Genomic DNA, 26,614 nt, shown 5'->3' with positions numbered 1-26,614 from the left:
CTATAAACCTATAAGCGCGTTCATGTGCCGTTTCAGCCATAGACATAATAAATACTTTTTACACCGGTATTTATTATGTCTATGGTTTCAGCCACCGGTCCAGACGATCGTTTGTACCTGTCTAAATAATGACACTTAAGTTTAACAGTCATTTAACCGAAGTACACAGTGAATGCGTCTCTGAAAACGACAGGTCACCAACGCGCTGCCCATCGTGCTGGTACTGGTAGCTGTTTCTCAGTCAGGACAGGAGGGGCGTAGGAAGGGAACGCTTTGTAAAGTGAACGCCACGCTGCGTTCAGACATGCGCAGAGAGGAATGACATTGCAGAACGGGCGTGGTTTCAATGTAATCTAAAAATCCCGTTTAATAACAACAGCCTAACACTAGTAAACCGTTCAAATATCATCAACAAGCTCAAGTAATAGGTGCTAAATTACAATAAAGCTTTACGATAAACACTACGCGAGTGACAAGCGGCGGACCGAGCATGTCTGTTCACGGTACAAGTGCATCTCTTTACAACAATAATACACATTGAACGCTTTAAATGCGACTGACACAGAACAATACATACAACTGTGGTTTTGTTTATCGCTTCATCGTGTTTTGCTGGCTCTAAAAACAGAAGTAGCTTCATATTCGCTGTGCGTTTATTCAACACACCGTTCCTCGTTTACTGCGAAATGAACTGAGAACGGAAGTAACGAACATTAGCTGTTTTAACGTTCGGAACGCTCAGTAATTTCCGTTTTAACACAAAATACCACTTAGAAATGGTATTAAAGTGGTACTAAAAGATATTTCAACTATGTCCACATGTTTAAAACCAAGTATTTTCTATTCTATTGTATTAACTATGGTGTTTTGTGATGCTATCATGGTGATAACAAGATATAGTATGAAACCGAATGATTTCTATATTAATACCATGGTACTCCAGTATACTTAAAAAATAGCAAGGCACTAATATTATTGTGTTTATGTTCCATAATACTAATACCTTAAAAAATAATAAGGTACAACCAATTTTTTTTAGTAGAGTTGGTATTGTTGTAACACCATTCAGGCACTTAATTCATAATATTAATTCATAACATAAAGTGTACAAAAGTTTAAGTCACTTTAAACCCCATGGATAACTTTTTCCCCACGGAACATGGAAAGATTCTTGAGTGAAGTCTCTTATGCTCACCAAGACTGCATTAGAAGAACAGTAATATTGTCAAATGTTATTACAATTTAAAATAACTGTTTTCTATTGTAATATATTTTAAAATATAAAATTATAAAAAATATAATTTAATCCTGTGAAGCAAAGCTAAATTTTCAGTCTTTAGTGTCACATGATTCATTCTAATGCTGATTTACTGCCGAAAAAACACTTATCATTATGACTCCAAACCTTTGAACGGCAGTGTATGCTCATCTGACACCCAAACAAAAGAAGACTAACCTCTCATTTGTTTGTAATTAGCACAACTATGCCACAACTGGCATTCTGTACAAGCATTTATAAGTAAATACAACTTTGGCACAGTGAAATAATCCACCCTTGTTTTCCGCCTCCAGTTAACAGGGGGAGAAGTGTGTTGTGCGGTTTGCAGGATGAGGCGGAAGAGGACAGTCTGGAGAGCGTGGACAACGACGGGACGGCAGTGATGATGAGATCCAGAGGCCCCAGTCCCCTCAGTGACAGTATGGTAGAGTATCACACTGTACATTTTCATACTTATCGGAGAGGAATACAACAGGGTTGCTCAGGATTTTAAGTAAACCATCCATGGCAGTTCCACGTGTATTTATTTATTTTGTTCACAAAATGTTGCCTTGATTTGGATTGTTTTCTTTTTTTAAACTCTAATAACAGGCAAGAATATGTAAAATGTGGATTCATGTCTATTGGTCATTTGATGGAGCAAATGCTGACATGAAACGGTCCTATCCTGTTATGTGTTCTGCTAGGTGTCCGAGGCGGATGATGAAGTTCTCATTAATGAAATCACACATGAAATACCATGTGATTCGCATGAGGTGATGGCTCTTTAAAAACATACTTCATTCCTATAATGAATAATGGCTTCAATAAGTTGTTCTTATTTTTGCCTAACTTTTCTTTCAAAGCCTTTTTTGTTGTTGTTGTTGTTGTTGTGCATGAAGGCAGAGAGCGTCATTTCGACTGAGCTATATGGAGCTGATTTGCAAAGAACTCTGGGAGAGATTCTTGCATACTGTCAGGTACTGATGAGGCAGTTGATTCATCGCTAAGCCCCGCCCTTAAAACACTTCTGACCAATCCTCTCTGTTGTGTGTTGTAAGGCCGATTCACAGTGCATCGACAGACCGCAACAGACACTTCACCAGGTTTTGTCGGAGTGTGTTGGCGTCTGTCCGAGCTGAACGTGCTGATTCAGCGTCTGAGAAGTGACATGCTGTAATCTGGAGTCTGTCGGTGCAGAGTGAATTGGCCTGTAGACATTTTAAGAACAGTTTTGTTCACTCACTAATGTTATTACTTTCAAATGAGTTTTTTTCCCCCCAATTTTCTTTTCCTCCACATAAAATGCTTTTGCAATATCAGAAATTCATGCTGGCCCGCATCACATCCAATCAATAGTTTCTATGAGCACATTTGACTGAAATTGCTCATTAACAGGAATCTCGTATTCGCTCCTATGAGACGTTCTGTTGCGAGTCGTTGTAGTCAAGGAGGGCAGAGCTCAGCGAAGGGTCAATTCTGCATCTTGTTTTTGTTTTACTACGGATTTAACAAAGATTGTTAATGTGAAACGTTGAGTTGTCTTTTAAAAGTCAGTATGACATTCAGGTGTCTGTGTGCAGGTTACATATGGAGCCATTCTGAAACTCGATGAGAAGTTTGAGATGCTCAAGGCGAAAGTAGCAAGCATCCAGAATCCAGCTGTCCTCTCTCAGGTAGAAATAACACACTTTACTCATATATCACAAATATAAATATTGAGTGTATTACAGTAACGGTTATACACTGCACGGCCCCCCAAAAAAGTCGTTGTTTGGATTTAAATAGGCAAATGCTTAAGAGTCTATGATTGGATCATTATTGCAGTGATTATTATGTTTCTAGCATGTTATATGTTTGGCAACAGTTCTTGTAACCTCAATAGATAGAGTGTGTAGCTTATCATGTAGGAAGACACATCATGGCCATATTCCAGGAGGACAATGTCAAGATTCATCTGGCTCAAACTGTGAAAGAATGGTTTGGAGGGAGCATGAAGAATCATTTTAGAGGAACTGTTGCCAAACATATAACATGATAGAAACATAATAATCACTGCAATAATGATCCAATCATAGACTTAAGCATTCACCTATTTAAATCCAAACAGCAAGGGTCTTTAGTTAACCTTTTTGTGTATATATATATATATTTTTTTTTTTATGTTAAATAAATGTGGCAATACCTTTTGATTATTTTCTATATGAATGCAAACCAACATTGCATGCAAACAGCAACATGATTATTCATAACAAATATTATACAAGCAACACCTGATTTTACCCAAAACAGTGAAACTAAGTTTGTAAAATCATCCATAATGATATGGATCAGTTAAATATTTTGTTAATGTGGCAAGTTGTGATGTTGCTTGAAAAGCATAAACAGCACAAACTTGCATAAAACTAACCCTTTGCCAGCAAACACCACTTCATAAGTCCTAAAACAGGCTTTTAACTACAATTTTCACCATTTCTAATCACCTTTTAGTTTTTGTTCATTTCAATTCATTTTAATAATCCTGCAGTGTGACATGAATTTTCAAAAGAACTCCCAATTAACACGAGGTGATTAAAAACTAACTTTTAAAACGTAATTATAATAATTTTTTTAGTTTTAAAAGAATTATAGCATGTCATACAAGTTTGCTTAAATATATATAATAGTATATAATAATAATATCGCAGACGATAATCAACAGCTCTGTATTTTCACATTCGTCTTTGTCAAAATAAATAATAAAAAACACTGGAGACAAAAGTGTCTGCAGTTGAAGAAAGACCCATATGCAGTCTTGACTGTAAATGAACTTTCTCCCTCTCATCTTAGCGGACACATTTGTCATCCAGCTACAGAGACCGCTGCCAGGCCAAGTCTGAAGCCATGATCAGCTCTGAAGCGCCGATGCCCCGTCTCGTTCATATCTCCTCTACATCACCGCTTCCATCTGTGGAGAGCTGGAAACCTCCTGCCCTCTCCCCCGGCCCAGAGGTGCCCAGCCCTCCACGACTCATCATCCAGAACCAGGCCCGGAACACAGCGCCAACCCAAACAACACAAGAACCTCTCAGCACCAATAAAATGAGTCTAATGCAGCAACATCTGGAGCGAGTGAAGAGTCCAGCTGAAATCAGCCCAGCGTCAACTACAGACCTTTATAAGACGAGTAAGAGAGTCCTTTTCCAGTCTCACCTATCTAGGTTTGTAACTACTTTGCATAAAGGCAGCCAGTGGTTTCCAATAGGTGTTTTTGGCCTTGGATGCATGTAAACCATTGTTGGAGACTCTAAAACAAAATTAGGAACCTTTAAAATAGCACAATAGGGGCACCTTAGGTGTAAATACAGTGTTTTTTCTTACCCCATTGGCATTTATTTTAATTGCCATCTAAATTGAGTGAGTTAGTGCCAATGATTTAATGCTGCCATATGTGTCTGTTTCTACTCCTCTAGGTTGTCTGGGTAGCTCTGATAGGAAGGTGTTCCTGTCAAACTGTATCCTACAGAGGGCTGGTAAAATGGCACGTCCTGGTGCGGCGGTGCGATACCTCACACGAAACATTTTCACAGTGGAGGAACTTTCTCAAAGCAGCACAAATGGAAACCCAACCAGACGCCTAAAGCGACTCGACCCAAACAAGGTCAATGCCATCAGAGGTGAGCTGGATCTATATTTCATGAATGGCCTTTCTCTGTGCAGTGTTGCCAACTATTTTCAATGGTAAGTTGCAAAAGCTGGCTCAAAAAGTTGCGAAATGTCGCTAGATGACGTTATGTGCTAATTGTAGGCCATTTACATCTGTTTTCTCTCTCCTAATCCGTGCTCACACACTGTATTTTAATATAAAATATAGTCAAATGTCCAATAAAGTCGTTCTCATTTACATATTTTCTGTCAGACAACAGAACGAATATTATATAGTGACCAGAAGTCCAAAAAGTTGCTAGATTTGTTGCTAGGTGCTTTTTTAAAAGAATTTTTTTTTGCAAAGGTGTCTGACAATTCTCTACATCACTGTCTCTTGTGTGATGTCTTTTTTTTAATTACATTTAAATCATGGACTTCAATTTCAAACACATTAAAGGCGCACTATGCAACTTTTCGCCACTAGAGGTCGTTTATTCAAAACAAAGGTGTAGCTTGATGACACCTTGTTTTCGCTGAATCATGGGAGTTGTTGTCTTCGCCTCTACAGCCGGTGGAGAATACGACGGGACTCGGGCAGAAATCATATTTTCAAGGATGAGCGGTAATGTATTAAAGATTTATTAACGTTACGAAAGCATTTGGAGCGTAACGAGGCCGCTTGGAGCGATTGTTAATGAGAGACGAGCGCGACACGCGGTTCGAGATCAGTGGAGCGTTTATTATCCCACAGACGCTTCCGCTTCTTCCGGTCATGAACGCAGCGCTGTTTTATCATATTAGATACATTTGAGTGTGTTGAAAGTTATGTTATAATGCTACTGTGTGCGTTTGCTCGGCGGTTACTATATAAGACACTTGTTGCAGTGAGCTAGATCTATACTAGTTAGGGTAAAACATGGTACTCGCCGTAAATCAAGAAAACAAGATTTAAACAAAAAGACTAACTGTGTTGAGCTTTATAACAATTCGTTTTCTGTCAATTAATGTATCCAAATAGTTGCTCACCTGTCTAATAAAATACAATATATTAAAAGCATTTTCGGTGTTTCCATGGTTTCTACAAATGGAGGGTAACACGGGTATGATGTCATTTATAAGCGACGCACGGACACTGTCCGTGTCCTGATTAAAGCTGCTAATTTCTCTGGATTTAAACATTTGGGATAATGGAAGTACACAAATCAGCAAAATATATAACATTGTTCTAGTGGTTTCGGGATATTTTAATCCAAAAATCTTATATATTGTGCCTTTAAGATTTTCTCAGAACTAACTTCTCTAACAATACTTTCCTGAGGCATTTCTCTGTCCCACACCCCACAATGTAGAGATTTTGATTAAGGCTCTACATGACTTGCTCAGCTTCATATCAACATCTGTTGCAGTTTACTGAGCAGCATGAAAGACACTCGTTCTAACAGTGGTGTGTATTTCCACAGAGTGGGCGGTAAAGAGATATCCAAAATTTGATCTTCGAGAGAAGGGCAAAGACTGGAAAGTTTGTCTGTCTGTGATAAACTCAATGGCCCGCTACTATCGGTTCATGGACAAGACACGGAAGGTGAGAATGATAGTAACTCTTCTCTTACATCAGCAGAAACTAACACTGTAACGTTAGTCTTTCCCTGTTTGAAACACTGAGCGATTACATGAGACAGGATTATTTTCAGTAAGTTGTACTGTATCTTTCATCATTCCTTCTGATGTTCATTCATGTTTATTGTTTTGCTGTAACTAGTAGTAAAGAGGAAGAGGATAAGTTCACATGTGCTTGATAGACGCTGCTGATGGAACTGAGGCGCTACAGCGATCTGTCATGCCAAAACCACATTGTTTGAATTTAGTAATAAAAATCGACAGAACTTTAAAGTTGAGACTTTGTTTCTTGTTAACAGAAACAAAGCTTTTTGCGATTATTGGATGGCAGGCACACTACAAATGTTTAGTGTTAAAGTTTTGTTCACGCATCAACAGAAAACAGCACAGACTAAAAGATTTTAGATTTAAGAAACCATGTCTTCGCAGATTAAAATTAAAATCCAAAACCGAAAATAGCTGTTTCGGCCCAAAGATTTTGGTAGATGAATTTTCAGTGCATCCATAATGACAACTTTTCACCAATATCAGAATCTCTCAGAATGTGGCAACCTTCATTTTCTTTTCTTTTTACTATTAAAACCATTTAAAAACAATATCTGCAGTATTTCCATGACGTTTTTACCACTGCTTTTCGCAAATGTCCTTGGACCCTTTTGATTTTCATCTGCACTAATATTTATTTATTTATTTGAATGATTAAGTCATTTTATGCTGATATTTGTGTAGTAGCACCTGACATGCTATAATTCATCTAAATTAAACCAAATATTTTAGTAAAATTAGTTTTAAAAATGTTGGTTTTAAATTACCTCATTAGTTGAAAGTACTTTTAAAATGTATTTGTCGCACTGCAGGATTATTTAAATGAAAAAGTGACAAAGAAATGGTGAAAGAGTAGTCAACTCACACACATGACTAGATCTTTCTTGGAGTGCTATGTTTGTCAGTAAGTTAATGTTTCGTTCACAGCTAAAGATTGAAGAAAGTGTAAAACCTGAGAACAGTGGATCAGTGACATCAGAATCGGCACCTAAGGCAGTTGCGTGTGAAGCGGCTGCAGAGATTGATGTAGAACTGTCGGACAGCGACACTGAGCAGAAACAGCAGGAAGTGCTGATGAGCCACATCACAGAGGAATACGACATGCCTGCTGACTGGGAGTCTAACGGCGGTCAGTGCGGACTGAAACATCACATCTGTCAATCAAATATATTTCCTATTAGGGCTGTGCTTTGGGGTCACAAATTCGTTTCAAATTATGTTTCCATCTGTCTATTTTTATGCAAATGTTGGGATATAAAAAAAATAAAAAAATTGATCATCTGTCCATCATCGTATAAAGCCCGCCCTGACAATTTGAGTGGTCTGAACAGCTCTGGTTTGAGCATAGTTGCTCCACAACGGATTGAGTCCAGACCGAACTTCCAGACTTCAAATGTTGTGGGCGGGGCTAAGTTCGGCTGGCATCCAGGCTAGATATGCGCATAAACTACAATGGAAACATATTTACCAAATAAATTCCTCATTGCTCAAAAAAAAAAAAAAAAAAAAAACTTGTAACCTTGCCTTGAATCAGATGTGATTGGATAACTGGACCAACAAGTGGACCAATCACATTACACAGCATCTCAAATGTTGGTTTTCGTTCTGAAATGCCAAAAAATTCACAAAATAAATTGTTTGTGCATAGCATACTAACTATTCTCCTACATGACTTATTATTTATCTATGTCTGGTCCAAATTTAGGAAACAACGAGCACATGAAGCTTTATGCCTGCTCATATTTATCAAGCAGCAAAAACGCCCTTTTTAACCCTAAAACAAGGCGTCTGTGGATGAGTCTGTAGCAAGGCCTGATGGGACAACATTGTCCTGCTCCACTTCACAGACGATGAGTGGAAGGAGAAGTTTAGAATGACACGACAGTCATTTATGACACTTCATTCAACAACAACAGCTTGTTCTACGCATCATACATTATTGCGCAATTTCTACGTTATTGCACATGTGCAGAATTTGTACAGGTTCGGTTTTCAATCCGATCAAGTGTTTAGATGTCCTCTCGGATTAGAGAGGTTTAAAGGTTTAAAAACCACCCCATAAAAGGCAAATGAAATTAATCGGATTCACTGTGACAGAGAAATAATGATACTGTGAAGTTGAAAAGACTGTTTGTGAAGCCGTTTCATACCTAAACATGACACTGTCTCTGGATCAGCAGCAGCGCCAACACAGATCTGAACGTTAACTTTGATCGTACTTGTCAAAGGTTTAATAGACAGTTGAATCATTGTCATTTAGGAATCGCATGGGTGTTTAAATACAGATTGCGATCTTATAACGTCTTATTAATGGAAAGGAAGACTCTTTTCAGGCTAGACATTACATCCAGCTAAACGTGGATAATTGCAGATAAGCAAACGTAGTTTTATCCATATTAAATCCGTTAAAGAAACGGTTTCTGTTCAGATTTTCAGCCAAATCTCAGTTCATCCCACTTAATTTACCTGAAGTGGTTTGCTCTGATGATCCTCTGTGCACTGATAGAGAAGCATGTATATTGGCCATAATATCGGCAGGTTGCAGCCAATCACGAAAGTCGACATTGCGCCACCAATCATATGCCGCTTAATTTTTTTATTTTATTGCGCCATGTTTTGTTTCTGAATTTGGATCACATTCGTAGGTTATTGATTTGAATGAATAAAATCCCTTTCATTTCCCTAAAAAAATATAACCAATTCGAACTGGAACGTTGTCCCATCTCGAAATTCACTCCGTTCCTGCATGTAACCACGTCAGTCGGACCGAATTGGCCAGATCCGATTGAAATTTCATTCAGGTTGTAAGTGGTGGCTTAAACCTTTTCTAATACCTTCAATAGGGCCATGTCAACACTTGATGTATGTATGTGCAATGATGTATGATGCGTAGAACAAACTGTTGTTGTTGAATGAAGTGTCATAAATGACTGTCTTGTCATTCTAAACTTCTCCTTCCACTCATCGTCTGTGAAGTGGAGCAGGACAATGTCGTCCCATCAGGCCTTGCTTCAGACTCATACACAGACACCTTGTTTTAGGGTTAAAAAGGGCATTTTTAATGCTTGATAAATATAAGCAGCACGGTACAAAGATTCATATGCTCGTCATCTACTAATCAGTAGGGCTGGGTATTGACACATTTCACAATTCGATTCGATTACGATTCGATTCAGTATTGATTATTTTGGATATCAGGTACAATACATTACAAATTTTCTCAAGGAAAACAAATCTCTTAACTATTATTGTAAACTATGGGAGTCAGCGGTAGCCTATAGGCTTTATTAGCCTATTATAATATTGAGGTAAAAATTAACTGATTTGTATACAAACATTTAAAATACACTTATTTATTTTTATAATAATAAAGTTATATGAAATTATATACAAATTTAAATGTTGGCTGTCATAAAAAAACTTTCCAGATTTATTCAAACATTATTAAAAAATAATAAAAAAATTATAATGAATATGTAATATGGTGCATATATTTAACAAAATGCTCCTCTCTAGAGTTAATTTTTCTAGCTGACTAACGAGTTTATGGTCACTGGATATGTTTTTTTTCTGAGGTAAATGTGACGTTACATGATATGAACTTCGATAAGTTGTACTCTCTTTAATTAAAGTAATTATGTTTTTGAATTTTCTAAGAAAATGGACGTAATTTGAAATCTGAGACCTTGTTTCATATCAATAATAACAAAGCACAAAGATTATTGCGATTTATTGGATGGGATGCGCTACAATGTTACATTCATTCGTCAACTGAAAACAGGATGACATCGATTCTTGGGATTTAAGAAACGATATCGTTTCGTAAAAATGAAAATCGATTAAAATCGAGAAATCGATATTTTTTTACCCAGCCCTACTAATCAGGACACAAAATAGATACATATTAAGTATGCTTTGATGGCAGGATGATGGTTAGTCTGCACCAACGGCATTCAAATCAGATTTGAATCAATCGGAATGATTTAAATCCGATTGAAAGAAAAAGTGACCATGTAAACGTGGCCACTCAAGTCTGATTCCTCATTTCCGTGTGTTCTTTCTGAGCAGTGTATCTGGGCCCGCCTCATCGGGATGTGAAGGTTCCTGGGTTTGCCTTGTCTGCAGCACATCTGCGCACACGTCCTGAGCTTATCGCGCGGTATCTCATTAAATTCATCTTCCCAGAGGATGTGCTGGTACGCAGTAATGTTTACGGTGGGGTGCGGCGCGGCATTCAGGCTCTCGACCACAACAAGATCTCTGCACTACGAGGTGAGATGTCTGATAATCGGCAATGTAGTTAGCTACTTTTTCAAAACGGTAAAAGATTGGGCACCGGCTCCGGTACCAATGAGGACTAGCTTCTTCACAGCTTCTTTTACTCTTCTCTTCTTCAGAGCACCTGTTGGAGCGTTTTCCCTGGATGAAGCTGGAGGAAGATGGAAGCGACTGGAAGGTTTGCGTTGGAGCTATAAACAGCACCATCCGCAAGTTTCGATACGAGCGCAAGATGGGCATAAAGAGAGGAATACGCTGAGCGCAGTTAAAAACTGCTCAATAACATTGAAGTGAAATATTAATTAGCAGAGGTGTTTGTGAAGAGTGACTTGTGTCAAGACAAGTCTAGCTAGTTGCTGTTACTGGTGGTTTTTATAGAATGTGTGACTAGTATTTAATTTCAGTTGTGATTTATACTGGTTGTTACTTTAATAATATAATTTTCAACAGATCTGAAAAAAAAAAACTTTATTTGGCAATATAAAAAATATACAGGTGTATGAACAAAAGAATTGTTAATATATGGATTTATTAAGAACAAAACAAATGTTAATATATTATGTATTCAAAACTTCTCTTTCCTTAGAAACATAGCAGCTATATAAAAGAGAAATACTGCTGTTGCACTTCAGTTCTGAACTAAAGTTGTAGAGTTCAAGAGTTCAGATGATTAATTGAAATGAAGTAAGTGTGTGTCTGGATTACTAAACAAACCCTCGGGAGTATGAAGGGTCATTTAGTGTGTCTCCTTCAACCTGAAATAAAGCACAGAAGCACTGTTTAAAACATGTTTTGCCCCTTAAATGAGATGGTCCTCACTGCAGAACACGAAATCCAGATCCAACTCCTCCCACCTTACATATACCTAAACCTACCCATCTCCACCCCCTGATCCCTAAACCTACCCATCTCCACCCCCTGATCCCTAAACCTACCAATCTCTACCCCCTGATCCCTAAACCTACCAATCTCTACCCACTGATCCCTAAACCTACCAATCTCCACCCCCTGATCCCTAAACCTACCCATCTCCACCCCCTGATCCCTAAACCTACCCATCTCCACCCCCTGATCCCTAAACCTACCAATCTCTACCCCCTGATCCCTAAACCTACCCATCTCCACCCCCTGATCCCTAAACCTACCCATCTCCACCCCCTGATCCCTAAACCTACCAATCTCCACCCCCTGATCCCTAAACCTACCAATCTCTACCCCCTGATCCCTAAACCTACCAATCTCTACCCACTGATCCCTAAACCTACCAATCTCCACCCCCTGATCCCTAAACCTACCAATCTCCACCCCCTGATCCCTAAACCTACCAATCTCTACCCCCTGATCCCTAAACCTACCAATCTCCACCCCCTGATCCCTAAACCTACCAATCTCTACCCCCTGATCCCTAAACCTACCAATCTCTACCCCCTGATCCCTAAACCTACCAATCTCCACCCCCTGATCCCTAAACCTACCAATCTCTACCCCCTGATCCCTAAACCTACCAATCTCTACCCACTGATCCCTAAACCTACCAATCTCCACCCCCTGATCCCTAAACCTACCAATCTCCACCCCCTGATCCCTAAACCTACCAATCTCTACCCCCTGATCCCTAAACCTACCAATCTCTACTCACTGATCCCTAAACCTACCAATCTCCACCCCCTGATCCCTAAACCTACCAATCTCCACCCCTTAGATCTGGATCCAACTCCGCCCCCTGGATCTCGTGTACTGCAGTGAGGTGCTACTGCCTTAAACTACTGAATGAAAAAGTATATTATGTAGATAAAATAAGTCCTAGCTGAGAACTAGCTGGCATGATTGAGAAACGCACCTCCTTTGGTAGATATGATGTTTTTTCAGCTGTTTTCTTGAGGTTTTTGGTGATGTTGTTGATCACTCCAAGACACTGTGCCCATGACACACCCCTCACGCCGACGTCAAACTGTGGGTACATCTCAGCCAGGAACTCTAAACACACAAAGTGTATATATTTTTCATTTCCATTTAGAAATGCTAATGGTGCACAAATTTAAGTTTTGAAATAAACTCTCCTAGAAAAAAAAAAACTTGATTCACAAATTATTCCTTAAACGTTTATGCATCAACGCATCAAAAGTCAATATATTTTTTAAATTACAAATACATTTTTTGCCATGCCAAATTAATATCTTTGGCTAAATACTTTTTGCGCACAACATGACTTTGCACATAAAAAAATACATAATCTATAGATTAATATTTCATTTGAATCTGTGAAGTTGATAAACAAATTATTTCTGGTTAAGCATCTCATTTCTGAGCGTTTCATGGAGAAAAACAAAGCGAGAAGGGACTGCATTTACCTCGAAGGGCTTCTATTTTGTTTGGGTCGAGTTGCTGGATGCCCTTTGCGGGGTTGCCTGTGACCGCACTGCAGGACAGGGTGCTGATGGGGAAGAGAGCGTGAAGCACAGGCTCCACAGCCTTCTGCGGCTCCACCTCCTTAAACACCAACTTGTACACGGACAATGGGATCCACACTTTCCGCAAGGCGCTCCCGATCATTACTGAGGAAAAAAGGCCATTCACTAATCAATTTCTTACAAGACTGGCACTTAAACTAAAGTTATTGAAGTACAATTTTAAAATGTTTATCAATTTTGTTTATATTCAAGTAAAAAAAATGTGAGTATAAGCAACAGTTTGGCATACATTTTAATTTAGTGTGTAGTGCGACTTACAAGACAAGTTCTCAGCAGGGCAAGGTTATGTGCCCTTGCAGTCAAGTCTGAAATATCGTTATTATGAATTAATACGAATGATCGAGCGAAGTGATATTTACAAGTGGGAAACTTCTAGACCAGCCACTGATAGCCAGGGGGTTCGCAACATAATCTGCTGTAGGTCTAACATATTTTCCAGACTATATTTAGCATTTTTGCATCATTTAAAACGTGCTGTGACTTATATTCCAAAATGACTTGTATAATGCATTTAATGTCCAAAAAGTAGACACTTAAGTTTTTATAGACATTTTTTCACGTCTGTGCTACAAGTATTTTTGAATGTAATAATAAAATGCGACTGATACACCGCTGCAATTTATGTTTTTTTGTTGTTGTTTTTTTCTCTCAACAACTTAAGTTTGACCCGGTGTGATTACTGTTGAAGAATTTTCCTTGTCTCATGTGAAAGTCTGAATACTGTAATTCCAAGCAGAAAATGGGTCACAAGGATAAGAGAATGGAAAAGTACCCAAAAAGTCTGTAAATGAAGGCGTTGGGATGCGCTGGCAGAAAAACATGTTTTTTGAGATGTTCACCAATTGAAGAAGGTCTAGGGAGAGATGTATCTAATGGTGGCAAGGCCACAAGGAGTGACAAAGAAGAAGAGATAGATATGAGGGTGCCCATTGAGCACCTAGCGATAAGAAAAAGTATAAGACATGAACACTGGCCATTGTAACCTCAGATGACCAGCTGGCTTCTCACTTTGTTGCTTGTCAATAAAGTTCATTCTTCTGACCTGGAACCTCGACTCTGAGAAACTTCTTTGAGACCTGAACCAAAAATAACTTTGAATTTGCCACAACACTACTCAGGTGCAACTTATTTTCCGGAAAATGATATATTATTGAAAAGTGCATATTTACTTTTATATTCATATTTACATATTTGTATTTATAAAACGAGCATATTGTGTTCATTACTCCCACCCACATTAACTTTGGGTTTATTCACTGTTATACTCATGAGGGGGGCCTTCTAAAATGTTCTACCCTATAAAGGTGATGATACACAGGGCAACTTTTTGGACAATGTTGCTGGGCAATGTTGCTGTCAATGGCCAACCAGATGAGACACAGGGCCCATGACCGATCTAAATTATCCAGATATATATTTATTGCCCATTTTCAATGGGAAAGTGCCCAAGCAACAATCGATTGGCAAGATTGCCCAGCAACATTGCTCAAAAAGTTGCCCTGTGTATCTTCACCTTAAGGGGTCCCTGGCCCCAAAAGGTTTGAGAACCCGTTCTAGACGATACACAAGTGATGCCGTTGGAAGGGGAGTTCAATTTGACACATTCATCTATAATATAGATCTCATAGAATAGATCTAAATATAGAGATCAGTTAGCAGAAGTTTGGAGTAATCAACTTTCACAGTTTGCTTAACATTTAATGTGCTTTCACAGGCAGTTTAGTTGGAAACGTTTAGTTCTACATTTTATTCTGATAATCCATTACACTTGGATATGCGTCACAATACGGAAGAAAAGCTCTGTCAACTACTTGCATTTAACTGCAAATTATCAGTGAAGGCCAGCTATATCATTAAAGCTAAATCAATACTTGTGTTGAAATTGATTTTTTTTTTAGCATAAGCCAACATGACTTCTAATGACATTTCTAAGAACTTGGCCTTAAAATTTAATTTTTAAAAGAGTATTCCCTTTTATCATCTCAAACTGTGTTATTTGTCATTATTATTATAACCTTTATTTTACCAGGAAAAAAAGCACATTGAGATTAAGAATCTCTTTTACAAGAGCTCAAGAGCATTGACCTCAATACCCTATCATGACACACTGCCCACCAAGTAATCACATCATACTATCAACTCCATATCCTACCTTTGTGGTCCTCCTGAACTTGAAGTGTGGCCTCTTTGTTGTTGGGCATCTTCTCCAATTTAACTTTCTCCTCCTCTACCGGAGCCAAGCCTTTCTCTCTTTGCTGCTGATGCATTGGGCCTGTGTTGGACAAAGAGCTTTTCTTCACTATCTGGGATGGCTGTGGATCATCCATTGTCTCATCTCCGAATGGCTTTAACACGAGCAAAGCAGGATCAGGAGTTTCAGATAGGCGCTGGGATCCATTATTGCGCCCCCGACGCCCACGTCCACGCCCGCGTCCCCTGCCCCTGCCTCTGCCTCGTCCCACACCAGGAGGTTTGCCCGACTGAAGGCTGTTGTTGTCAGCTTGCTGGAGACCCGTCCTGTCCGGCCCTCGCTTCCACGGAGGGATCCACCACGGGTTTGTCTGGACTGGTGGACCGAGACGCTGGGCCAAAGGACCGGACAGCTGCCCGTCTTCAACAGGTGGAGACGCCGGTCTCTGAGAGATGTGGGACACATTATCAGCTAAAATTAATGACAAAAACACTCTTGGTGAGTATCCCAAAAACAGTCCTTTTGAATAACCAATCAGGTTATCCAGACATGGTCTGAATTTGCCAATGTGAGGGAGGATGGAGACCGGATATATGCTCTAAGGTCCTGCTATAAAATACAGGAATTCTGTAATGGTTGATGATTATATTAAAAAGTATCAGGATTGTGCTTTTTTTTTGCCCAACTATTTATGTACTAGGAGATCCATCTTTTTTACGCTCTAATGTTGAGACGAGCGAACGGATCCAAATAAAGACTAGAATACACTACATGACTTTTGCACAGATTGTCGTCTCGAATTGCAGTCAGTCGCCAAAAATCAGAGCCAGTCAGTAGTTTATGACACATGAGTCAAGGCTCGTGCATCTTTCCCTGTGATTTCTTGTACATACTGAAGAGAGAAACGTCTCTGAAACGTGTGTGGCCAAAATCTGTTCCGATTGTAAAAGTGTTGTAGTGTATTCCAGCCTTTACTGCGAGAGACTGGTGATCAGCAGGGTTGCAGTCTTTCCTTAAATGAGTTACAGAAGTGGGGAAGGTGGCAGCATATGAAAAATGTCACATGGGTTACTTGAAAACTTTTATAGCTGGAGGGGTAAATATTTGCCATGTAAAGAGAATATGGTGTAACGAACCTGATGAGATTGGTGGTTTTACTTTTTTTACTTTTTTTATTATAATAATTAATTAGATCTGTTCCAGCAATCGATGCATTTGTGACCGACACATTTGTTACCTCTGTAAAATGAAGTGTTTTGTTTTGCCTATTGAAGGAAAGTAAAAAGTCTGACACAAAAAGAGCATATTATTGTAATACTACTCCAAAGTAATACAAAACGAAAGCATTAAAAGAAGAGAAAAGAAAAACGTTAACTGATCACAAATTATATTTTATGACTTGTCCCTGCACTGAGATCACATGAACTAGAAGGAAGTCTATTGAGTCTCCTAGTTTTAGTCAGCAACTTAAATCACCAGGCAGTTCTTCACCTATCACAACCACTAAACAGTGAGGAAAATAAGTATTTGAACACCCTGCTATTTTGCAAGTTCTCCCTCTTAGAAATCATGGAGGGGTCTGAAATTGTCATCGTAGGTGCATGTCCACTGTGAGAGACATACCGGTAATCTAAAAAAAAAATCCAGAAATCACAATGTATGATTTTTTTAACTATTTATTTGTATGATACAGCTGCAAATAAGAATTTGAACACCTGAGAAAATCAATGTTAATATTTGGTACAGTAGCCTTTGTTTGCAATTACAGAGGTCAAACGTTTCCTGTAGTTTTTCACCAGGTTTGCACACACTGCAGGAGGGATTTTGGCCCACTCCTCCACACAGATCTTCTCTAGATCAGTCAGGTTTCTGGGCTGTCGCTGAGAAACACGGAGTTTGAGCTCCTTCCAAAGATTCTCTATTGGGTTTAGGTCTGGAGACTGGCTAGGCCACGCCAGAACCTTGATATGCTTCTTACAGAGCCACTCCTTGGTTATCCTGGCTGTGTGCTTCGGGTCATTGTCATGTTGGAAGACCCAGCCTCGACCCATCTTCAATGCTCTAACTGAGGGAAGGAGGTTGTTCCCCAAAATCTCGCAATACATGGCCCCGGTCATCCTCTCCTTAATACAGTGCAGTCGCCCTGTCCCATGTGCAGAAAAACACCCCCAAAGCATGATGCTACCACCCCCATGCTTCACAGTAGGGATGGTGTTCTTGGGTTGGTACTCATCATTCTTCTTCCTCCAAACACGTTTATTGGAATTATGACCAAAAAGTTATATTTTGGTCTCATCTGACCACATGACTTTCTCCCATGACTCCTCTGGATCATCCAAATGGTCATTGGCAAACTTAAGACGGGCCTTGACATGTGCTGGTTTAAGCAGGGGAACCTTCCGTGCCATGCATGATTTCAAACCATGACGTCTTAGGCTACGTTCACACTGCAGGCTGAAACGACCCAATTCCGATTTTTTTGCCCCTATGCGACCTGTATCTGATCTTTTCATGACAGTCTGAACGACACAGATCCGATCTTTTCAAATGCGACCCAGGCCACTTGGGTATGTGGTCCCAAATCCGATACATATCCGATCTTTTCAAATGCGACTTCAGTCTGAACGGCCAGGTCGCATTTATCCGACCCGCACGTCATTGATACGCGAAAAACGTCATAATCCTGCGTTGAAGTAGTCGTCGGTTTGAAAACGGACTGCATATTCCTCGAGCTGAGGTAAATCTGCCGAACGGGTCGACCTCGACGAGCCCGTTAATTAAAATAAATAAATAAATAAAAGCCCACGGCCATTATATATACGTTATGTTAACTTATTTGTGCTGAATCTGATATTAGATAGGTCAGCGGCTGCTGTCTGGCTCTTGTGTAACGGTCGCTACGCGCGCTCGTGTGTGTGTGTGTGTGTGTGTGTGTGAGAGAGAGAATCACAGTTAAAGTTTAGCTACTTCCGCAAACAATAAGTGACGTCGTTGAGTACTCTTCTGCGCATGCGGGTCACTTCTGGGTCATTTCACGTTCACACAGGAGATCACAAAAGGTCGCATTTAATTGGAAATGTGAACGGCCTTGCAAAAAAATCGAATTTTTTCAAAAAATCGGAATTGAGCATTAAGCCCTGCAGTGTGAACGTAGCCATAGTGTATTACCAACAGTAACCTTGGAAACGGTGGTCCCAGCTCTTTTCAGGTCATTGACCAGCTCCTCCCGTGTAGTTCTGGGCTGATTTCTCACCTTTCTTAGGATCATTGAGACCCCACGAGGTGAGATCTTGCATGGAGCCCCAGTCCGAGGGAGATTGACAGTCATGTTTAGCTTCTTCCATTTTCTAATGATTGCTCCAACAGTGGACCTTTTTTCACCAAGCTGCTTGGCAATTTCCCCGTAGCCCTTTCCAGCCTTGTGGAGGTGTACAATTTTGTCTCTAGTGTCTTTGGACAGCTCTTTGGTCTTGGCCATGTTAGTAGTTGGATTCTTACTGATTGTAAGGGGTGGACAGGTGTCTTTATGCAGCTGACGACCTCAAACAGGTGCATCTAATTTAGGATAATAAATGGAGTGGAGGTGGACATTTTAAAGGCAGTCTAACAGGTCTTTGAGGGTCAGAATTCTAGCTGATAGACAGGTGTTCAAATACTTATTTGCAGCTGTATCATACAAATAAATAGTTTAAAAAATCATATATTGTGATTTCTGGATTTTTTTTTTTTAGATTATGTCTCTCACAGTGGACATGCACCTACGATGACAATTTCAGACCCCTCCATGATTTCCAAGTGGGGGAACTTGCAAAATAGCAGGGTGTTCAAATACTTATTTTCCTTACTGTATTTGTTCTCTTTTAAACACTAAATTATGGTATAGTCCTCAATCTCTTGATCGCGGTGTCTAATTATTCCACTGTCCTGCAGAGTTTAGCTTTAATACTAATTAAACACCCATGAACAAGCTAATCAAGGTCTTCAGGACCACTAGAAACGATCAGGAAATTGTGCAGGACTAGGGGTGTGCAATATCATGATTTTTGATCGTGGATGATTAAAATGTCTCCACGATCTGCTTTTGAAGAAATACCGTAGTATCGTGTTAAAGTGCATTCAATCCGTTCACTTCTGGCACCTCCATCTCAACATACTGTACAACGCAACGTACATACACATCACATGTTAATGCAGAGGTACGGGACACTGCAATTCACAAAAGTTCATTATTTGCATGTGCTTTAAAGCCTTGCCGGTTAAACATTTCATTTGCGTGCTGATGCTGTTCTAACGTGCGCTTTTCTGAGCTCTTACAATCCAATCCGTAAGTGCATCCGTGCATGTCAAACAGCACCTGGTTACTGGACGAAGTTATCTTTTTCGAGTCTTATTGCGCTAATACTGTCAGATACTCACAAGGTTTACATAAACACAGTTGGTTTTGTCTAAAGTGAAAGCAAACATTGAGAAAATCTGGTGCGTGTATTTTATGTGTGTGTATTTTAGATGCGTGCCGGTTATAAAGTGACAGTAGCCTATAGTAAACATGCTGCCGCTTATCCTTAAAGGGTTAGTTCACCCAAAAATGAAAATGATGTCATTAATGACTCACCCTCATGTCGTTCCAAGCCCGTAAGACTTCCGTTCATCTTCGGAACACAGTTTATGATATTTTAGATTTAGTCCGAGAGCTTTCTGTCCCTCCATTGAAAATGTATGTACGGTATACTGTCCATGTCCAGAAAGGTAATACAGACATCATCAAAGTAGTCCATGTGACATCAGTGGGTTAGTTAGAATTTTTTGAAGCATTGAAAATACATTTTGGTCCAAAAATAACAAAAACTACGACTTTATTCAGCATTGTATTCTTTTCCGGGTCTGTTGTCAATCCGCGTTCACTACTCTGCAGTGACGCTGCTGACGTAAGACGCTGCTTAGTTCTTCGTCCGTGTATTCGGGTTCAAATAAATATGGCTGGGCAAAAAAATGCAAGTCTTCCTCTGTGTCGAAATCCTTAGACATGTTTGCAAAGATTGTTTTGTTTACAGCGTGCGTCTCCCTCAGACTGTAAACGAAGCTCGGGCGCACCAGATAACACGTCAGCAGCGTCTTATGTCAGCAGACAGTAACAGACCCGGAAGAGAATACAATGCTGAATAAAGTCGTAGTTTTTGTTATTTTTGGACCAAAATGTATTTTCGATGCATCAAAAAAATTCTAACTAACCCACTGATGTCACATGGACTACTTTGATGATGTAGTTATTACCTTTCTGGACATGGACAGAATACCGTACATACATTTTCAATGGAGGGACAGAAAGCTCTCGGACTAAATCTATAATATCTTAAACTGTGTTCCGAAGATGAACGGAGGTCTTATGGGCTTAGAACGACATGAAGGTGAGTCATTAATGACATCATTTTCATTTTTGGGTGAACTAACCCTTTAAAGGCGTAGTTCCCCCAAAAATGAAAATTGTCGTCATTTACTCTCTCAAGATGTTTTAAACCCGAATAAGGTTTTCTTCTGTAGAAAATAAGTTATTTTGAAGAATGTGGCTAACCAAACAGTGGCTGGTCCCCATTTTTTTCCAGTATATTTTTTCCTACTATGGAAGTAAATAGGGACCAGCAGCTGTTTGGTTACCCACACTCTTCAAAATATATTATGTTGTGTTCAACAAAACAACAAAACACAAAGAGAAAATCACTCACTGCTCTTGAATGAGAACATTAATAGTAGCTTTAATAAGAATCAATGTATAATTCATAAATCTATGTAGTTTTATTTTCATATTTGTTAATTTAATTACTTTCTTCAATGCTACTGTTAAATACTATTACGTTGTGTTTGTGTAATGTGTGTCTTTGTTCTTATTTTTTAATAACAAAGAAAATAATGACAAAGATTTTTATCTTCGCCACTTTGGCCTAAATGTCTGCATTCTTTTTTTATTTTATATTTTGTTACCCAAGGTTTTGTTTTTAAAATAGGGACATTAGTTTGGCTGTAATGCTCAGTCACTTGCAAAATAGTAAAACCAACATGAGAAAGAATCGTGATAAAATCTTAATTTTCCTGAAAAAAAATCATATATGATATGATATTTTTGCCATATCGCCCACCCTATGCAGGACTCAGATTTGTTTCTGCACAATTGATTTAGGTGAGACGAAATGAAATCCCTCAACAGTTCTGTGCATAAGAGTGACGCATCAACAACAATAAATAGTGGTATATGGTTTACAGACAAACCTTTGAAGCCTTCTTCAGCCTTGCTGAGCTCCTTACATAAGACGGCTTTAAGAAAAGAGAAAAAGATTATCTATTTTTAAATATCGCACATAAAAGGTCTGTACAGGCATACTGTCATTGAGTGCATCGGTAAAATATCATGGTCAGTCTCAGGGCTCGACAATCAGATGTTTCTTTCTGCTGGCCTAGTCGCTGCAGAAGTTCAGATTTTAATTTTCTCTGGTGATGCTTATACAGGGCCTGGGGCAAACATTTAACATTTATAGCATCTCCTTTTTAAACTAAAATGTGATTTATTTAGCTAAATATAAAAATCATATCACAATACACATCTTATATTTTAGTTTTAAGTAATCAAAAGCTTTGTAAGGGCTCATATTGTGCGATAGCAGCTATAAAACCCTCTAACACTAAGGTCTTCAACCCTGCTCCTGTAGATCCACTGTTCCCAACCTGCTTCAGCACACCTGTCTGCGATGTTCAAGCCATCCTGAAGAGCTGTTTCAGGAGTGTTTGAGGCTTTTTACTAGGGCTGGGTATTGACACAAATTTCACAATTCGATTCGATTTTGATTCAATATTGATTATTTTGGATATCAGCTACAATACATGGCAAATTTTCTCAAGGAAAACAAATCTCTTAACTAATGCTGTAAACTATGGGAGTCAGTGGTAGCCTATAGGCTTCATTAGCCTACTATAATATTGAAGGTAAAAATTAACTGATTTGTATACAAACACTTAAATTACACTTTTATTTATTTTTATAATAATTAAGTTATGAAATATAAACATTTAAATGGTGGCTGTCATAAAAACCTGCCAGATTTATTCAAACATGCATTAAAAATAGAAGAATATAAAAATGTATAATGAATATGTAATATGGTGCATATTTAGCAAAATGCTCCTCTCTAGAGTTAATTTTTCTAGCTGACTAACGAGTTTATGGTCACTGGATATGGTTTTTCTGAGGTAAATGTGACGTTACATGACATTGTTTACAAGCTGATTTACTGACGTCTTTCCACGGTTGAAACACTGATCGAGCGATTCCATGTCACATGACACAGATTTCGATAAGTTGTACTCTACCTTTTAACACACTTTCAGATGCTCATTCATGTTTATTTCGCGCCGTAACTGGTATTATTAAGGCAGAAGAGAAGATCATGTGCTTCTCTAGAGCTGAGCCAGAGCGATCTCACGCCACAGCGCCAAAACGGTATTTATGTTTTTGAATTTCGTAAGAAAATGGACGTAATTTGAAATCTGAGACTTTGTTTCATATCAATAGTAACAAAGCACAAAGATTATTGCGATTTATTGGATGGGATGTGCGCTACAATGTTACATTCATTCATCAACTGAAACCATGATGACTAATCGATTCTTGGGATTTAAGAATCGATATCAGTTCGTAAAAATGAGAATCGATTAAAATCAAGAAATCGATATTTTTTACGCCTCTTACACCTGCTCACTTAATGCGTTTCCTCTGATCGGATATCAATCCAATCGTGACTCCGAAACGCTTCCGTGACGGATATAAATCCGATCACTCAAACTCAAACCACTTCAGGAAGTGGTCTGGTCTAAACCAGACAAGTGTAAAGGTATCTGGTTGTTGAAACCACATATGTCCATTTTACGCCTCCCAAAATGATAAAAAAATAAACTTGTGAGAGCGTGTTATAGGCTATGTGACATGTTATAGCCAGATATGACAGCACTACTGCAGACCAGTAGAGTATCTCTTAGAAGTAGTGAGACTAAATTATCTTTCCAGTGCTGATGCCACTCTCTCTCCTATTGTCTCTGATCTTGAAATTAGCTGATGATAAATAAAATGCAGCTCTTATCTGTAGCTTACGTTGATGTGAACTCCATCAGAACAGGAATTGAATATCGGATTAATATCCGTTTTGCGGAGACACATTTATGCGGCCAAGTGTAAATGGAACCGTTTTAATAAGTCAGATAGCTATCCGATCAGTGAAAACGCATGAAGTGACCAGGTGTAAACAGACCCTTCGATTAGCAGAACTCTTCAGGACAGTAGGTGAGCAGGAGCAGGGTTGAAGACCTCTGGTCTAACATGCACACACTAACATAATTGACAGCATAAACTGGGCAAGTGGCAGTTCTTTCAGCTGGCCCTTGGTCATCCTTATTGTCAAACCCTGGATCACTGAGGTTAAAAGGTCTACAGCACCTCATTTGACATCTGTATGTCAATCTTCTGTTCAAGCCTCAGCACTGCTGCATGCAGGAACTGAAAGACAACAAACAGATCAGATGTATTAAAAAGACCTTGATTCTGATCAGACATCTGAATGCGTTATAAAGCTGAAAACAGAAGCTCTTACCCTGCAATAGTTCAGGACCTCAAGCAGTATATTCTGCTGGTCCTCCCCGACAGCAGATTTGCTCTGGTTTAGAAAACAATTCGGACGTTAATGAGAAAAGGAGTAACAATTTATTGGTGAATTGGATAATTAATGCATAGAGTGGGTACTTGTATGAACTTAAGTAAGTAGTGTCAATATCAACAGTTATGAGACACAACAAACCTGTTCTGGTGCATTTGGAAATACTGGAGGCTCCATGGCAGCTAAAGGGCTGATTGCCATGTTCAGTCCAGACTTCTCTACAGGACCTCTGGCCGAATCACACGGAGGCACAGCTTGGTAAAATGTGTGCTCCTCAGAAGGGAGTCCTACGTTCGTGTCCTTTGGAAGAGAATGATCATTACTGGCATGAGCAAAAAAAATGTATCTGACACTCCAAGTTTGAGGATGTTTACTCATCCTCATGTTGTTCCAAACCCATTAAAATTTCTTCCATGAAATAAAATTACTGAAATCTATGACAAAAAAAAAGAAAAAAGTGCGTTGATTATCTTTTTTTCCATAACTAAGACGAGATGATGATGAGACGACACCAATGTCATTGAACAATAACTGACTATATCAACATGGAATATCATTGATCAAAAAAGATGACACTAAAATGTAGTTTTGAAAAAAATAAACTTTACCAAATTCTCTGTTTTTTGTTGAATAAAAAGCAATTTGGCAACCACATGTCGTGCACGCACTCTCTCTACTAGGGACGTGCGAGACTAGTCGATTAAATGATCCTGCAGCTGCTAGTTGACACGGAAATACTATCATCAAGTAATATCAACAATTCCAAATTTCATTAATGTTTTTATTTTAAAGGTTCTCCTTTAGGTTCTCTTTTATATTAAAGGTTCTCCCAAAAATAAAGTTTCTGTCATTAATAATAACTCTGCCTCCTGTCGTTCCAAACCCACAGACCTTTTTTCATCTTTGGAACACAAATTACGATATTTTGCACACAAAAAATAATCGCTTCATAACATTAAAGGTTGAACCACTGGAGGCACATGGACTATTTTAACGATGTCTTCACTACCTTTCTGGGCCTTGAAAGTTGCAATGACGTTTGTGCCTATGGCTGGTTCTTAAACCTCTCGGATTTCATCAAAAATAACTTCATTTGTGTTCCGAAGATGAACGAAGGTCTTACGGGGTTGGAACGACATGAGAGTGAGTAATTAATGACAGAATTTTAATTTTTGGGTGAACTATCCCTTTAAAACAAAAATATATTTTGGGAGTGAATGCAAAGGCATTAAATATAATGTTTACTCCCATCTCCTATTTATTTCTTTTTCAATCACCATGTGATTCCGTAGAATCCGAATTACCCAAAAATGATGAAAACAATTTCATTACTATCCCTAAGAATGTAATGATATGTGCATCTGGCTTAATTATTTTTCATTTATTAACTGGTAAACTTTTCACAAAAGAGAGGAGGGCTGTGGCACAATACCCCGTGTGCGGCACTACAGTCAGGACTCTGTTTTGGGCTCTGCTCATCCAGAAAGGTTTGTCGGCTCTCATGGTGTCCTTTTAAACTCATCCTGGAAGACCGTTTTTTAGGGGGCGCAGAATCCTCCTGGTTTTCTGAGACAGAAAGTGAGGAAAATATATAACTGACCCAAATTTGTCCATATACAGAGACTTAATGGTACTCTGCTTTTTAAAAAATATATAGACTAAATGTAATTTGGTTTATTTCGTATCTAATGCAAAATTTGAGCAAAACATTTAAAAGAAATGTGCTGGGTTCTAAGTGATAAAACAATATAGTGTTGTATTATAGTAAGTGTGTCACTTTGTGGTTGTTAATAAGTGTCTGACATAGTTAATGTGATGAACTAGCTACACTTCATACATCTAACGTTATGTTACTAAACAAATCAACAGAACACTACTGCAAAATGGCTCAGAAAAGTTAAGATATATAAGTATAAAGCAATTGTTTTCTTTAAAACCTTATATTATAATGTCTTTAAATTTGATAGGTAGGCAGACAGAGAGATAAAAGATTTTAAAGATTCAGATGTAGGTCAAACTAGCCAAACCTCGCTCTCGGATGTTTCTTCTGCTCCAGGTAGAAGCTCTGGATGAGCACGAGAGTTCATCATCATCATCTGAGTTATCGGACTCGACAGGAGCGAATATACTCAGATCCATCTCAGTTTCTGGATCTTCATTTTCCAGCTTGACAACGATACATTGATTTGTTCCGTCCTCATCGCTGTTTGAGCAACTTTGAGGGCGCGAGTCAGCGCCAGAATGAAGCTTAGCCATCATTTTCAGTCACCTCGCGAACAACTATCGAGGATTTTCCAGAGTAAAGTCTTGTTTGATCCTCACCAAAGAATTAGCAGATTGATTTTAAGTTTAAGACAGGCTCACATTCATTCGGACTGCAGCTGACGCGTTTGAGTAGCTGATTTTGTGTGTGTGTGTAGTTTTTCAACGGGGA

The 26,614-nt window shown here is 38.9% G+C and overlaps 2 protein-coding genes across 2 annotated transcripts; one reads left to right on the top strand and one right to left on the bottom strand.

The window, feature by feature from the left end:
• Positions 1-266: 266 nt before the first annotated feature.
• On the top strand, positions 267-11,611 carry LOC309480566 (BEN domain-containing protein 2). Its single transcript, XM_082145150.1, has 11 exons — positions 267-503; positions 1,573-1,703; positions 1,966-2,034; positions 2,161-2,238; positions 2,842-2,934; positions 4,088-4,424; positions 4,711-4,914; positions 6,346-6,467; positions 7,475-7,676; positions 10,616-10,819; positions 10,945-11,611. The coding sequence occupies exons 1-11, from the start codon at positions 491-493 to the stop codon at positions 11,082-11,084; spliced, it is 1,593 nt and encodes a 530-aa protein (XP_082001276.1). The 5' UTR covers positions 267-490; the 3' UTR covers positions 11,085-11,611.
• On the bottom strand, positions 11,441-26,614 carry LOC309480570 (uncharacterized protein). Its single transcript, XM_082145157.1, has 10 exons — positions 26,208-26,614; positions 25,613-25,746; positions 24,322-24,480; positions 24,118-24,180; positions 23,964-24,023; positions 21,749-21,793; positions 15,449-15,932; positions 13,177-13,380; positions 12,666-12,802; positions 11,441-11,580 (listed from the first exon to the last, which is right to left on the bottom strand). Exons 1-10 carry the CDS (start codon positions 26,437-26,439, stop codon positions 11,530-11,532), a joined length of 1,569 nt encoding a protein of 522 aa, XP_082001283.1. The 5' UTR covers positions 26,440-26,614; the 3' UTR covers positions 11,441-11,529.

The sequence above is a fragment of the Leuciscus leuciscus genome (genome assembly GCF_965113295.1).
Source record: "Leuciscus leuciscus genome assembly, chromosome: 18".
In the NCBI taxonomy this organism is placed as follows: Eukaryota; Metazoa; Chordata; class Actinopteri; order Cypriniformes; family Leuciscidae; genus Leuciscus; species Leuciscus leuciscus.
This window is presented reverse-complemented; position numbering and strand designations above follow the sequence as displayed.